The sequence below is a fragment of the Euprymna scolopes genome, chromosome 11 (genome assembly GCF_053919585.1).
Source record: "Euprymna scolopes isolate OS-2025 chromosome 11, ASM5391958v1, whole genome shotgun sequence".
Lineage (NCBI taxonomy): Eukaryota > Metazoa > Mollusca > Cephalopoda > Sepiida > Sepiolidae > Euprymna > Euprymna scolopes.
This window is the reverse complement of record NC_136492.1, coordinates 108,149,462-108,164,151: the sequence shown is the minus strand read 5'-3', so window position 1 is coordinate 108,164,151 and position 14,690 is coordinate 108,149,462. Positions and strand designations below refer to the sequence as shown.

Below are 14,690 nucleotides of genomic sequence, written 5' to 3'. Positions count from 1 at the left end.
CAATTTTCATGACGAAGCGAGGCGAGGCATTATGTTTCGATCTGCCATGTTTTATAAACAAGGGGGAAACAACTCAATTCGAACTATCGAGATCAAAATCAGCCTTATAATGGCTACGAAACGAATTTATACTAAAATTGTAAAAAAAAAAAAAAAAAAATGATTTTCTAAACTATCAGATTAATTTACGTGGTTTTTGGAATATGACATATTCGTTCCGTGATGGAGATGGATATGTACATCAATACATCATACATATTTTTCTGCAATCTATTTTTTTTTTTTTGTAAATATTTAAAATATTAAAAGTAAGCCCCCCCCCCTCTCTACTATTTTTTTGTTGTTTGTCCAACGATTGATTTTTTAATTCCGATTCAAGTGAATGTCGGTCGCGTCATTAGATTTCTCCAACGTGCTCAGCAGCAGATGAAACGGAAGTGAGGTTGGTATCTACCATTTGTATTGAAGGGAATAGAGCAACCGACAATTGTTACTTCCAGCCGATATATCTCGCTAAGATTACATGTAAGTTTCTATTTTATTGTTTGTGAGATTAACTGCACAGAAAACGAATAAAGTCGATTGAAATAATGTGTTAATAGGTTATGAGCATTTTTGACTTTCGTAAGCTAGCCTCCCTTGCGTTTTTCGCTCACTTCTTTCGCTTGTCTCCCATGAGTTCAGCCTCAACGTCTCCTCGCTTTCTCTGTTGAAAATTCTTTCTAATAATATGCTACTCTCTTTTTAACGACTTTCTTTTTCCATTCATTATGGATTCACTGGTGAGTTGAAAACAATTTAGGAACATTTATTTACCACACTACCGTGTTTGTGAAGTCTCATATTACACTTGCAGTAAAAAATACGTATCCAAGAAAATTTCAAAGAAAAAAAAAGAAGGCAACCCCCCCCCCCATCCATTCATATTTATAAATTATTTTTTCTTATTAAACAATTTTGCTTTAAAATGCCCCTTTTTGGAGAGGTGAATTGTCCTCACATTAAAAACCTACCTTGTGTCTAACTCTGCCCTCGTGGGGAGGCAAGTGAATAGGAACAGTTTTGCCTTTTTCTTGTTTGTTTAAAAGTGGTTGATTTAAAAAAAGTGAACATAGCTAATATTCACTTGTCACCGGAAAATAATCTTTTTTTTTTTTGTTTGATTGTAATAAATAAATTTTTAATTAAAAATGTCTAGAATTGTTTTCTAAACATTGTTTATATTTTCTTCAAATAATTTTTATGTGACCAAAAAGGGCAAAATTTCCTTAAACAAAATTTGTAGACGTTTTTTCTCTCCTTCGTTTTTTTCGGTTTATAAATCGCCATAATCTTGTGCTTTTGCGTCTCGTTGACAAAATCCGGATTTGTTTTATAATAGACAGGGGTACGAAAAATCCTTAACAACAAAAATAAACCCGCAAAAACGCGTAGTTTGCGCTTCCTCTTTTTTTTTTTTTTTTTTTTTTATAACCATGCGTGCCACGAACGAAGGCAAATCGTGAAAGAAAATCGTTTTTCGTAACAAAAAAACAAACAAAAAAAACAAAACGCGAAAAATTGGTGCAAGTGCACTAATTGATCCATAGTATTTTAAAGTTTAATTAAAGTTTTATAGTTGTTTTATTAAAGTGTAAGGATAAAGTACCGAACAGTTCCCAAACACCCTCCACCTGCCCCATGTTAAGAATGGCTTTCTAAATGTTATATCAGCGTGGATCAATAAGTGCTCTAATACCGAGAAATTTCCTCACAAATTACGTAGAAACAAATCATTTTATTCAAAATTTTACAAACTACCAAAATCTATCATTTTTGAAAGAATTCATTTTGAATGATAATTGAGCATTTTTTTTTCATTCTCTTCTCGGAATATTCATTTTTCTTAAGATATTTAATGCCGTCACAGGTTTAATGGTATTTTGGAATTTAAATTTTAGCACTTGTGCAGTGGCCAGTGCACATTAACATTCCCGGCAAATTGTTTTCATTTTAGAAGAGTTCCTACTGCGGTAAGAAGATTCTTCCTTCCCGCCTGCACATGTTCATGCTGAGAAATGGTTTTCTGAATTGCCTTCATATTAATAACACAAGTGTCACTTTTTTTTCATATTCATTTCTGGCTATCATAAGCGATAAAAATGCATTTTTAAATTTATATAAAAAGCATTTTTGGTACTTATGCGCGTCTGTTACTGCACTGAAATATTATTTAGAAAGTCATTCTTAACATGGGAAGGTAGGGTGTTTTATAATTATTCTGTACTTTCACCTTACAATTTAATAAACAAAATATACTTGAATTTAACTTGAAAATACTATTGAACAAATAGCGCGTTAACATAGATGAAGCAAAAGCACCGCATTTTAAACAAGAACCAACTACACAAAAAGGGAAGGGAGTAAAAAAAAAAATAGATAGACAAATGTTACCGAAAGTTACTCTTCTAACTACCTGCTTAAATTTTGTGTTTTAACATATTTTAAAGCGTTTTTTTGGGCCAAAAGAAACCGTAGGGCAAAAATGGCTGCAAATAAGCATTCATTGCACGAGGGGACTCTTGCAAATCGTAAAAAAATCGAAAATTGAACAAAGTACTAGAAACACACCCAATGAATGTCATCAATCATATAAAAATGTAATGTTCTATCAGTATTTTGTTTAATTTTGTAGATTTATATAATTTATTAGTTTCTGACACATTTCTTTAAAATAATTGTTTACAAACATTTAGAAATTTCTAACTAATAATTTTTATCTTTGTCATTTTTTTTTTTGTATTAGGTCCACCCCACCTCCACAATTATCTTTTAAATGACGACTATTAGTGGTTTTAGACTATGCTGAATACGGAAATCGCTTTGAAATTTTGCAGAAATGCGTAGTAATCGAGATATAAAAAGTTGTATTATGCATTGTATTCTTTGGCGGCCATCTTTTTACGCGCGCGCGCCATAAACAAATCTACACGCGTAACAAAGATGGCCGTCAAAGAATACAATGCATAAAACAACTTTTTATATCTCGATAACTACTTATTTCTGCAAAATTTCAATGCGATTTCCGTATTCATCATAGTCGAAAACCTATAAAAGTCGGCATTTAAAAGAAAATTGTGAAGATGGACCAATCTAAAAATACCTTTTTTTTTTTTTTAAGAATGTAAATGAGAAAATTGTTAAACTTTTAAAATATTTATAATTGGTATTTTTTAATTCTAATTAAAAAACAAAAAAACAACAAAATATTTATACTATTGAAAGTAAAATTGTTAAAGTAGAAATTCTAGAATGTATTAACAAATGTTAATTCTAATAGCCAATATTTTGAAACGATTTTTTGTGATAATTTTAAACGAAATTCGGCTTTTAACAAGTGTCAACTATGCAGATACGAACTCCTCGCCATTGACGCGACGCATCATTATTTGATGGAAATAATTTCGTAATTTTATATAAAAAAGTTAATATTTTATACATTTTTAGCTTCATAATTATTGCTAAGTTTCTTTTGTTAATAATTTAATTTTTTATGCCAAATTTATCAATAAGACGATAATATTAATAATACAAATACAAAACACAAACCAGATCAGAAAAGACAAGGGAAGTAACTCCCCTGAAACCATTTCGACATTTTCGCAAAAAAAAAAAAAAACGACGAATTCAAATTCATTTCATTCCTTTAGGTTAAGAGCAGTGTTTTTGGTGCTCGTACATTTATGCTACCGCGTTAATTTTTTAAATATAGTATTTTCAAATGAAGTTCAATGTAGATTTTTACTTTGGTTTCACCTTAATATTTTCCTTTAAAATGACTATAGGTTTCAGTGTATGCTGAAAACGAATATCGTATTTAAATTTTTTCGCAAATAAGTAGTTTTCCCGATATTAAGCAATGTAATTCTTTTTGTTATAAGTGGTAGGCATTGTTGTACGTGCAAGAGCGCACATGCACCAAAAATATGCACATACAACAGTGGTCACCATTTATAACAAAAAGAATTGCATTACTTGATATCCGGAAAACTACTTATTTGCAGAAATTTCAATTCGATATTCGTTTTCAGCATACACGTCATTTTCAAGGTGGAAACCAAGTAAAAATTTACCTTCAATTTTTATGGTATTTTTATTAAATTGTTAGGTGAAAATACAAAATAATTAAAAAACACCCTCCCCTTTCAATGTTAAGAATGGTTTTCTAAATATTATTTCAGCATGGTAAATAGATGCACAAGTACTGTGTTCTGTTCTGATATTACGCTTCATCTTTTGTCCATGGTCAGTGAAAAAGAAATCCTTGTTTTCTCAGGGAATTAAATAAATCCACTCCCAGCAAGTTCCCCTACTCTATATCAGTGCCTAAATCTAAGCTCAAATTTTATAGACATTTTCTTTCCTAGAACAGAATCCCACAGGAGGGAAGTTCTAGGAAAGCTGACTTAAGTTTTATAAATAAATAATAAAGTGTTTTTAAAATTTAAATCTTTTTTTTTATTTTCTTTAAATTTTTATTTTTTATTTTCTTTAAATTTTTTTTTTAAATTTTGGTGGTTGTCCAGAATTCACCCATATTAAAAACAAAAATAGAGAAAAATCTTTATGATGTACGTTCTTGTAACAGAAAAAAATATTGTACATCAATAATCGTGAATTGATCAAGAAATTTTATTTTTAAATAAAATCATATTTTATAGTGAAACTATGAGAGAAAATCTTGCAATGTTGTCTTGGAAATATTCTGAAGAAAGGGAAATGACTCCAAATAATTCAAATTTGTGAAATTAAAAAAAAAAAAAAAATTATTAAACAAAGGGATAACATTGGAAAATTCAAAGTCGCTTAAAACTGATTTTCTTTATAAAAATAAAATTGCTTGATCAATATATGTGATAGGATATTTTCAGTATATGTGTAGAATATTTTCTTTCGATCATGGGTATGTACATCATACAGAATTTTTCTATATTTTTCTTTTTAATAAAATGGTAATTCTGGATGTATGCTTTTTAGTTAAGGGGTTTCAGAATTTTTTTATCCTTACAAAAATCCTTCAGATTGGAGATTGAAATAGTTTTATAATTACAATTCTCAGTTACAATAGAATAGTATTGGTAGTTATATCATTTGTTTTAATTTGAATTTTTATCTCCATTGTATCAGTTCCTTTTTATTTTTTAAGTCAATTTCTGCAATGTTTTAGAACTAATAAATGTAATGTGTATTATAAATTCTTTTCTATTTCAGATGTAAATAAAAGAAATCCTCTTCAAAATGATGCCTGTTATCTCTGGAGTCGACGGCTATTCTCACAGCCCAGTCTCTGTTAAAACAAGGTATGTGTCTGTTTTTGCTGTTTTATTTGAGACTAGCATGCATACCAGGCATTGCCCGGGTCGACATGAAGTTCTGTTTGGAGACACCTGGTACATTAAGGATATTGACATTTTCGTTGATACTCCAGAACAATTTTAAAAAATGGAAAAACTGATAAAAACAAGAAATGTAATCTCCCCCCCCTATCCCCCCCCCAAAGAAATATATGCTCTCCACCAGATATTTCAGCAGAAGGGATACAAAAAGAAGCTATTCTCTGATTATTGAACACTTTTTGTTGCCTGTGCGCTGGAATAATAAAAAAAAAAAAAATGAATCAAAACAACATGAAGAGGGGAAGAAGGCAAAAAGGTTACAGGCAAATGCATTTGTCCGCATGGCCAGGAGTTAGGGTTATGATGCTTGCAAAATAAGCTTTTTAAACATAATTTTAGTTTTTGCCAATTTTTTTAAGTGGTTGTTCTTATATTTTCATAGAATTTATTTGCAACTGAATTATCAAAATAACAATAAAATAATACCCATAAAAAATGTAATAGATTATTTTTATTTAAAATTGTTTTCTTTTTTAATAAAAATTTTCAAATTTTCCTCAGTTTAATAAACAGAGACTAAAAACCTCCCAAAACATGAGAATGAAAATATATTTCCATTTTTAATCTTATTTATTGTACTAAGCTAAAAAAAATTGCTAGGTAAATATGACTAATAATATATTTGAGTACAAAACTTTATTTATGCAAATATTTTTGGTTACACATTTACAACTGAGTTTCCTCAGGCCATTATTTAATATGGATGTGGAAAAAAAAAAAAAAAAAAAAACGATGGATGTTTTTCACATCCATATTAAACAATGGACTGAGGATGTTCAACTAGTTTCCAGCTAGAATTGAAACATGTCTGCAAATGTGTGACCAAAATGTTTGTATAAATGAAATGTTTTATATCAAATAAATATATGGCTCTATTTATTATTGAGGGCTTTTCTGTAAACTGTAAGGATTCATTGGATTATACTCTGTTGACATAAACTTATCATATATATATATATATTTGACTAGCAGGGAGACCCAACATTACCTGGGATTGAATGATGATCAACAACTATTTCACATTCCATATATTTATTGTCATCAAAATCGGAGAAATTGTCCATTTTTCAATTAAATCTGTTCATTGTCTGCTCTAGTTGGGGATCCATCACAGTGCACCAGAAGGAAGCTTCACATACCTCCCCACACTGACTTTGTCCACAATACATTGTAGTTTACATTACACTGTAGAGAATCTATTGTTTTTATAAAATTATTTTAATATATTATGGCTTGAATTTAAGTTTAAAATGAAAAAGTCAGGTACCATTATGAAAATTGTACTTTAAACAGAAACATTCATTTAGAATGCACCTCTGTCATTGTTGATTTTATGTGTCAGGACTTTCAGTTTGTATGGTAATAAAACTTCTCAAATGCACTTGTGATGTTAGGTTGTATAAAGTGTTAACTTTGATCAAAATCGCCTGTTCCTTCTTTCATCAGATGTTTTTATTTTTGATACTTACCAAAGACATTCCAATACAAAAACCTACCTAAGAATACTGCCAGATGCATAAAGTACATTTGTGTGAAATTTCATAAAAATTGGCCCAGCTGTTTTGTAGTCTGTAGGGAACACTCTCTCTCGCACACACAGTTCCTTTTATATAATAGAGATAGCGATTATATAGATGAAAAAAAAGTTTACATTAAGTTTTAGAAAGAACCATATGAGACTCATTACACATGTTTTTGTGCATTTCTTTTGTTACAAAGTTTATAAGTAGGTAACTTTGATCTCATCTAGACCCCTATGTCAGAATTTTTAAAGCTCTAAATTGGATGCATACAAGGATTTTTTTTTTTTTTTTCAAAACAAAAGCACAAATATATTCATATAATTTATGAGAAAAATTGAGTCATTTAAATATTCAGTTTAAAAACTGTTTATTAGTAGCATACATGACCTAATGTTGTCATTAATTTTTCAATGGTTATACATAAGTTTTTTTTTTTTTTTTTTTTTTTTACACAGTGATCATCACTTATCAAGGGCCGGAAGCCACTCAGGGATAAGGGTTATTGCAAGTACATTACGTTAGTGTGGAGATTTGATGAAGTGTTTACTTAAGGGGCGGTTCATTAGGAATTTGTTTACGTTGGACTTGAAGACATCCAAGTTGTAGTCCGGTGGGAAGCAGGCAGACGGAACAGAGTTCCACAGGTGTGCAGTTCTAAGAAAGAAGCTTTGTTCATGGAATCCACGTTTTGATTTAGGCACAGATATAGAGTGTGGGAAATTTTTCACAGTGGATTCAGCTAGACGGGTGTTTTTCGTGAAAGATTGGCGAGGGGGGGTGGGACCAGAGACTGGAGTTCAGACGAGCACCTGCCATGGAAATAACGATAAAACAAGGATAGGCTCGCAACGTCTCTCCTGTGGGAGAGAGGTTGCAGGGTAGAGAAAAGGGCATCCCCCACTAAACCACGAAGTCTATTTTGTACTCTGTCAAGGCAGGATAGGCTGTTTTTAGCAGCTCCTGCCCAGATATGGCAACAGTATTCCATCCTTGGATGTACTTGGCTTTTATATAGATAGAGAATTGCATCAGTAGTGAGATATCTTCTGGAGCGGTAGAAGGATCCCACCATCTTTTAAACGACCTTGGCAACAGACTTGATGTACGTGTTCCATTTCAGATCAGGAGTAAAGGTCAAACCCAGAAGCTTGTCAAAACACGGGACCTCACCCAGACGAGCGCCATCCATCCCAATTGATACCAGATGGGGATCAGAGCGTTGATGATGTAAGGATAGGAGTTTGGTTTTGGATGCATTAAAGTTAACCAGCCACGTCTTCCCCCACTGGACCACGCGCTCGAGATCAGAGGAGAGAGAATCAGAGAGAACTTTATCATTTACAGCCTTTTGATGTGTTGCCATAGACGGTCGTGTCATCAGCATAGATGTCAACGAATGATTTAAGTATGTGTTTAGGGAGGTCATTGATGTAGATCAGGAAGAGAGTTGGGCCCAGGATTGACCCCTGAGGGACTCCAGCATTTATATTACAGGCCTCCGATTTTTGTCCATCGACCACTACTCTTATGAGCCTATCGGAGAGAAATGATTTAATGATTTAGAAAACATTTTCAGTTATACCGTAGCTGAAAATCTTGTGAAGTAGACCCTTAGGCCATACCTTGTCGAAGGCCTTTGATATGTCAAGAGCAATTGCCCTAGAAAGGAAGCCCGACGAGGTCTTCCAGGGAGTCGGAAAGCACTTCTCCTTAAGGCAGCGCTTAAATAGTTTCGTAAGTATGGGAGCGAGTTCTGGTTGAAGCTTTTTTAACACTATAATTGGGATGCCATCAGGGCCAGTTGCTTTACTGGAATCAAGGTTCTTGATTAGCTTGGCGACCTCATGCACGGATATTTGTATATGGGGAGTTGATGGCCTTCGTTGCATAGGGTAGAATTAGCTGCAAAGTTCTTTGCAAATAGTTTGGCCTTGTCTGACGCTGACGAGATGACCTCTGGTCCATTGATAATGGTTGGGATAGAACGCACACTTCTGTTCAGGATCCTATTTGTTATTTGCCAAAACTGGTGGGAACCAAGCCGCTGGTCAGCTACCTTGGATTTAACAGACTGGGCATATAGGTCTCTTGCATTTTTTATTACTCTTTTACAGTGGTTGCTGGCAGTCATGAAAGCAGCTTTAGTCTCAGTGCATCTATTACGTTGGTAGTTGGTAGTTATGGAAAAAGTGATTTCTGGGGAGAACCATGGCTGGCTGTTAGGTTTTTGTTGGAATTTTTTAGATGGTATGAATTGGTCTATGCCTACAATTAACCATTCGGTCAGATCTGATACTATAGAGGACACTTCCTTTTTAAACATGGAGTGCAGAGGTAAATCAGATATGAATGTATGGAAGCTATCCCAGTCAGCCATAGAGTATCGGTATACAGTATGGTGGAGGGGTACGTCTGGGGACTTATCACATTTCGTTTTTATCTTAACTGATACGACGGAGTGGTTGGAGGATCCTAGAGGAGAATGAACGGAACATGAACATAGCTCAGGAGAAGTTGAGAGAAAAAGGTCTAGGAGGCTTGCATATTGACCGGGTGTATCGGGCACACGGGTGGGTTCGCGAACAATCTGAGTGAGGTCATAAACAATGGCAAAATCATGACAAAACCTCCCCTCATCATCTGTCTTATTTGAATGGGTCAGCCATTCCACGTTATGGATGTAAACATTTGTTACAGTAGAAACAATTAGAAATTGTTCATTTGGACATTCAATTAAAAAACAATGCTCAAAATGTGACAACTGAAATGTTTTTGGTAAATCTTGTATGATTCTTTCTGAAACTTACATATTTTAATTGCATCGAATTACATAATAGCTCTACGTTATTTTGTAAATTTATTTCAAGATTCGGATTAATGTTCGTAGATGAATTTTTCTAAAGCAATTTTGAATTACTGACAAATTCATAAACCATAGGTGAAGAAAACCTTTTTTTTTTTTTGTTGTTTAATTCTGAATAGGTGCAAAATAATTGATCTGGAGCAAAAAATTAGATCGGATATCCGGAAGATTTTTTGTTCTTGTTTTTAAGATGTGGTGTTTGATCAGCACTGCTGGAAAGCCATGAGATAAAATAGTTGCATTTTGTATAAAGTGACTTCATATGGAATCATTCATTACATAGAAAAAAATTGTATGTTTTTTTTATTTTTTTATTTATTTTATTTTTTTTTATTTCAATGGTAAGTGCTCTGATGAACTCCTAGCGCTAGTACCCCCTCAATGACAATACCTTCAAGAAACCTGACAAGTGCAAAATCCCACCCCTACACTGTAGAGAGCTCTAGATTCCGTAAAGCCTTCTACTCTAATAGCTTTTTCTCTCTGACTGCTACACTTTGGAATTCCTTCCCAGGTCCCTGCTTCCCTAACTGTACTGACATGCAGAAAATAAAGTGCAGTGCCCAACTCTGTAAATAGTATCCTTGCAAATCTGGTCCCAATTAGTAGCCCCTCATGACCAAGTGGCTCTGTGCCTAGTTTGAGGTGAAACAATAAAAAGAAAAATTACTTAGTTTTGTGACTCAGAATAATGAATAAATTATTCATAATCTGAAAAATTCAATATAAGACATTTTAGTCTTCAAAGATTTTTTTCAGTGATATTTTTTGTATATGGAACACTTTTTTCACACACCTCGCTACTTAATCTCATACTGAGTTTTGTCATAATCAAACTCAGCATTTAGATTCAACAAAAAAAATGTTCATTTGAAATGTTTTGAAAATGAGTTTAGTCGACACATACTATTTTCAGAAAATCTATCCAGGATAAATTTCTAGCAGTTTTTTTTTTTTTTTGTTTTTTTTAGTGGATGAAGAAGCATTAACAAAAAGCATAATTTGAGCATCTTTTAATGTTTTTATGAAGTGTCTGAATCAAAATGAGCTGTTTCTCACTTGATAACTTTTTTATTACAAAACTCAAGTTTTGATTGCACACTTAATTTATTTTTGAAAAACTTTCATTAAACTTAAATTTACTTTAATAAAGGTTTTCATATATATATATATATATATATATATATATAAAATAAAAATTACAATTAAATTTACCAAAATGATCCAAGATGGTAAAATTAAACTATATTATAAATATTAAAGAATTAATATTTATAAAGTTATCTCAGCCAGATGTAAAAGCTCGATAAAACCAAATAGGCGATAGAGCTTATAATTTTACCGTCACTGGATTATTTATCTTCCACCAGACTATCCATTCATGCGTAATCACCTTTTTCTTCACGATATTCCTTCTGCTTCACTTTTTTTGTTTTCAAGTAAGATCTTTGACTTACTTGTTGTTTCATCAAATACTTTTGCATGCAAAATATGATCCTGCATTTTGCTAATTCCTACCCTCTTATGAGAATGAAAGTATTTCTTTGAAACTCCACGGATTAAGGACTATCCACTTATCTAGTGTTTTCTTTTCAGATTAAAAATGTTTTTAACTAATTTTAAAGTGTTTTTTAACATGTTTTATTAACTGTTTGCTCGTATATATATATATATATATATATATATATATATATTGATTTTAAGTTTTTTTTTGAATGAAAAAAATATTTGTTCAATTCTTCCACTTTTATTTTGAAAATGTAATATTTATAAAATATCAATGTTGTTGGTTCCCCGATTTATTGGAGAGGGACCTATGTTTTCAGTAGCATCTATGCTTCAGTGCGTCTGTTAGTCTTGACGATTGCCAGATAACTGTCCATTAGTTTTTCCTGAATTTTTGCCACAAATTGTATTTCATTAAATAGATGTGCGCAGTAAAAAAAATTTTTTTTTTGCGAAAATTTCTGTTGTGTTTCCAGGGGCTCAAGAGTTTTGCCTCATAACTTTGATCCATCCGTTAGATTTTTCTGAAACTTGGCCAAAATATAGAGCCCATTGTTCTTAATATAAATCCAGTATGAGTGACCCTAGCAAAATTCTGGTTTGCATCCCCGGGAACTTTCAGTGCTAAAAATGCCCCTTTTTATGGCTCTTTTTTTTTTCATATCTCAACAAAAACTTGATATGTCTGACTATATAGTGGTTTTTCACAGTGGTCAACTCAAATATACATGTGTTAAGGCCTGAAACTGCATCGTTATCCATTTACACTGGAATTCGGCATCCCCAGGGGCTCAAAAGAGGTAAAAAAATTCCCAAAAATAGCCAAAAATGACACTTTTTGCCCCATAGTGTTTGTGCTCCATCCAATAGATTTTCCTGAAACTTGACCAAAATGTGAGGGCCATTGTTCTTAATAAATTCAGTATGGGTGATCTTAACAAAATTTTGGTTCGCATCCCTCTGGAACTTTTATAGCTAAAAAAAACATCCTTTTTTGGAGCTCCTTTTTTTATATTACTCAAAAACTTGATATACATGTCTATATAGTGGTTTTCCATGGTGCTGAATTCAAATATACATGTCTTAAGGCGTGAAACTGCACCGTTTGTCCATTTTCACTAGGATTCGGCATTCCCAGGAGCTCAAAAGAGGTCACAAATGCCCCTAAATTTCAAAAATGACATTAGAAGGCAGACTGTGTGGGCCTGAGAGTTCAGCCAAGTTATCCTTGGTTGTTCTCGTCCAGATCTTCAACTATCCACTGACCTGTTTGTGCTACTCAGGCATCTTATGCTTGTGTATCCGCTAAAGTTAAAACAAGGAAAAACTTTCAAGTTTATATCTATTTTACTTGTTCCACTAAAAATTTTATGAGTGGCTTTTGCAAAATATTTTGTTTCATGAACAAACTTTGAGAAAAGCTGCAATGGAATTTGTCATTTTTATTCTCATTGTCTAATTTATAATGACTCTGTGTGAGAAAACATTAAATAAAAATAGATTTTGGGGTTTTATAGGATTTCCACCAATTTCATAAGCATCTTTGTCTACAGCTCTTGACACATTTTTCCTTTTCTGCATACATTTTTACTGATTGTGTAAGCAATACCCAGATTGAGTTTCAACTTTTTTTCAGTAAACATGCATTAGTTGAATGACAGTGCAAAACTTTGGCTTTATTTTTTATTTAACTTTTAATTTTCTCTTTCTTTTATTAGGTCTGGATCATTTACATATGGCTTCAAAAGTCCTGAGTTGCCAGTGGGAACTGTATTAAGTGTTATAGTGACCCACGTTACAGACCCCGAATATTTTCACTGTCAGGGAACAAAATATGCTGCAGCCTTTGGTCACCTTGCTGACAAAATACATGCTCATTATTCTAAACTTCAGCCTGATGATGAAACTTTAAAACTGATATCTCCCGGCCAACCTTGTGTGGCTCAATACAGTGTTGACAAGCTGTGGTATAGAGCAAAAGTCAACCGTGAGTAAAATATTTTATGTTAATGTTAAAATATTTTAGCCTTTTTATTTAAATGACTTGATGCTTGTATAGATTTTATGTATCTGTGCATATCTATGCTAACTTTCTCGTGCATGCTTATGTTTTAGCAATTTTTAGTTTTGCGAAAAAGTCTTGCAGAAGAATCTTTATGATGGATGTCTCCATTATAGAACGAAGATGGTATATTCTAACAATGACATAATTTAATCAAGCATTTCCTTTTTATTCTTTTAAGAAAATCAAATTTTATGATGAGCTGAATGAGGGGATATGCTGGGTGTCATAGTTTAAATTTTGCAAAAATTCAAGTGCAACAATTTGATATGACTAGAGAAATTTTGTTTATATTCAAAATAATGAAAACATTTTAATCGCTAAAAATTGTATTTTCTTATATAAAAAAGAACTACCATACTTGAAGGTAATTACGCCAAGTCTGGGGTAATTGTGGCAACTAGCTAAAAGTGCTCTTTTGGGAACTGCACATATAAAGAGCACCTTTTTTTAGTTGGAGCAATTAGCCCCCCCCCCCAGGATTTAGCGCAATTACCCCAAAGTACGGTACTTGATCAATTTTTGTGATTTTTGGAATATAACATCTTTACCATAAAGGTTTTTCTTTATATTTTTATTTTCCTAAATCAATGGAAGTCTAAATATAAATAAGCACTATGTGATTTTTTTTTAAGCATTTGATTGATCAAATTTTCTTTTTTCAAAGAAATCTACTTCAATTTTTATTGGTTAAGCGAGTTTATCACTTTTTCATTGGCAAATCAACTTGATCAGCGTTCAGCATATTCCAGTGGTTTACATCAACTGCCAGTCAAGCCCTAACTAACATTTATGGCAATCTAGTGCTCTAAATGCAAAAGTATTTTTATTTTTTCATACCTCAATTTATGTTTTTTATTTAGTACTAGCAGTTCAGCCCAGCTTTGATCTATGTACTGTTAATAACTTTATGTGCATGTGTGTGTATATATATATATATATATATATATATATATTAAAAAGTTTGACTTATGCCCAGGTAACCTATGTCTAAAATTTCAAGTGTTTAGACCCAAAATTGGCAAAGGAGTTTGGTAAATTCTGCAAAGGTCAACTCTTTCAACTTTGACCTCTTGGCAGCCAAATTTTCGCCCAAAAACTGATTAAAAAGCTTGCTGCATGTCTGAATACCTTTTAGGTAAAATTTCAAATGTTTAAACCCAAAATTGTCTGAATAGTTTGCTAGAGATTGCAAAGGTCAAATTGACTCTTGGTAGCCAAATCTTTGGCCAAAAACTGATTAAAAAAGCTTGCCCTATATCTAAACACACTTTATGTAAAATTTTAAATGTTTAAAGCAA

General features: G+C 32.4%; 1 protein-coding gene across 3 annotated transcripts in view; it reads left to right on the top strand.

Moving 5' to 3' along the window:
• Positions 1-370: 370 nt before the first annotated feature.
• LOC145288052 (uncharacterized) overlaps positions 371-14,690 on the top strand; it is a 72,587-nt gene continuing 58,267 nt past the window's right edge. Inside the window, exons 1-3 of one of the 3 annotated variants that reach the window (XM_080136084.1) lie at positions 371-525; positions 5,251-5,339; positions 13,046-13,314. In XM_080136084.1, coding sequence (XP_079992210.1) covers positions 5,278-5,339; positions 13,046-13,314 — 331 coding nt within the window. In that variant the 5' untranslated portion in view covers positions 371-525; positions 5,251-5,277. Of the gene's footprint in view, positions 526-655; positions 783-5,250; positions 5,340-13,045; positions 13,315-14,690 lie in introns of those variants that run through there. The other 2 variants (XM_080136083.1, XM_080136085.1) reach the window with 2 other exon arrangements.